At 57.3% G+C, this 475-nt stretch overlaps 1 protein-coding gene across 1 annotated transcript in view; it reads left to right on the forward strand.

Annotated features, from left to right (window-relative positions):
- Positions 1–138: 138 nt before the first annotated feature.
- Positions 139–475, forward strand: part of SDRG_03158 (hypothetical protein) — a gene marked incomplete at its 3' end in the record, with an annotated part of 5,090 nt that continues 4,753 nt past the window's right edge. Inside the window, exon 1 of the mRNA XM_008608780.1 lies at positions 139–396. Within this exon, the coding sequence (XP_008607002.1) occupies positions 143–396 (254 nt within the window). The 5' untranslated portion in view covers positions 139–142. The remainder of the gene's footprint in view (positions 397–475) is intronic.

Here is a 475-nt window from a genome sequence, read left to right on the forward strand (position 1 = left end):
ACTATGTATTCGTATCTCGTACAAACATCAACATTAACCTGCACCGGACCCGACCCTGTCCATAGGCTCATCTTGCAAGTTGCAACATTGAGAGTACATCTCTGTCTGTCTTCAGCCGTCCCCTTCTCCGTACCCAACTAATATGAAGCTCTCGCGTGTTGCAGTTGTCGGCCTTCTTTTCGTCGCCGCCCGTCACGCCCAAGCCCAAGCCCAACCCACGAGCTCGTCGACCAGCAACACCCTCGACACATTGCCTGACACTGCGTCTTTGTACGAGACGTCCGGCTCGTCGGATGCCACGCCGGCCCCGGTGCTTGAAGTCATCCAGGCAGCGCAGCATATCATCGCAAAGCTCCGCACTCGGTGCAATCCAAAGCAGAGCGCGAGCTTGAAGCGGTCCATCGGGCCGACGCACGTGGCCTATTGGGGGCAGTCTCCGTGGCTTCGTCGATACAAAAGTCGTAGTTCGCTGCCG

This window comes from Saprolegnia diclina (assembly GCF_000281045.1).
Source record: "Saprolegnia diclina VS20 unplaced genomic scaffold supercont1.7, whole genome shotgun sequence".
NCBI lineage: Eukaryota > Oomycota > Saprolegniomycetes > Saprolegniales > Saprolegniaceae > Saprolegnia > Saprolegnia diclina.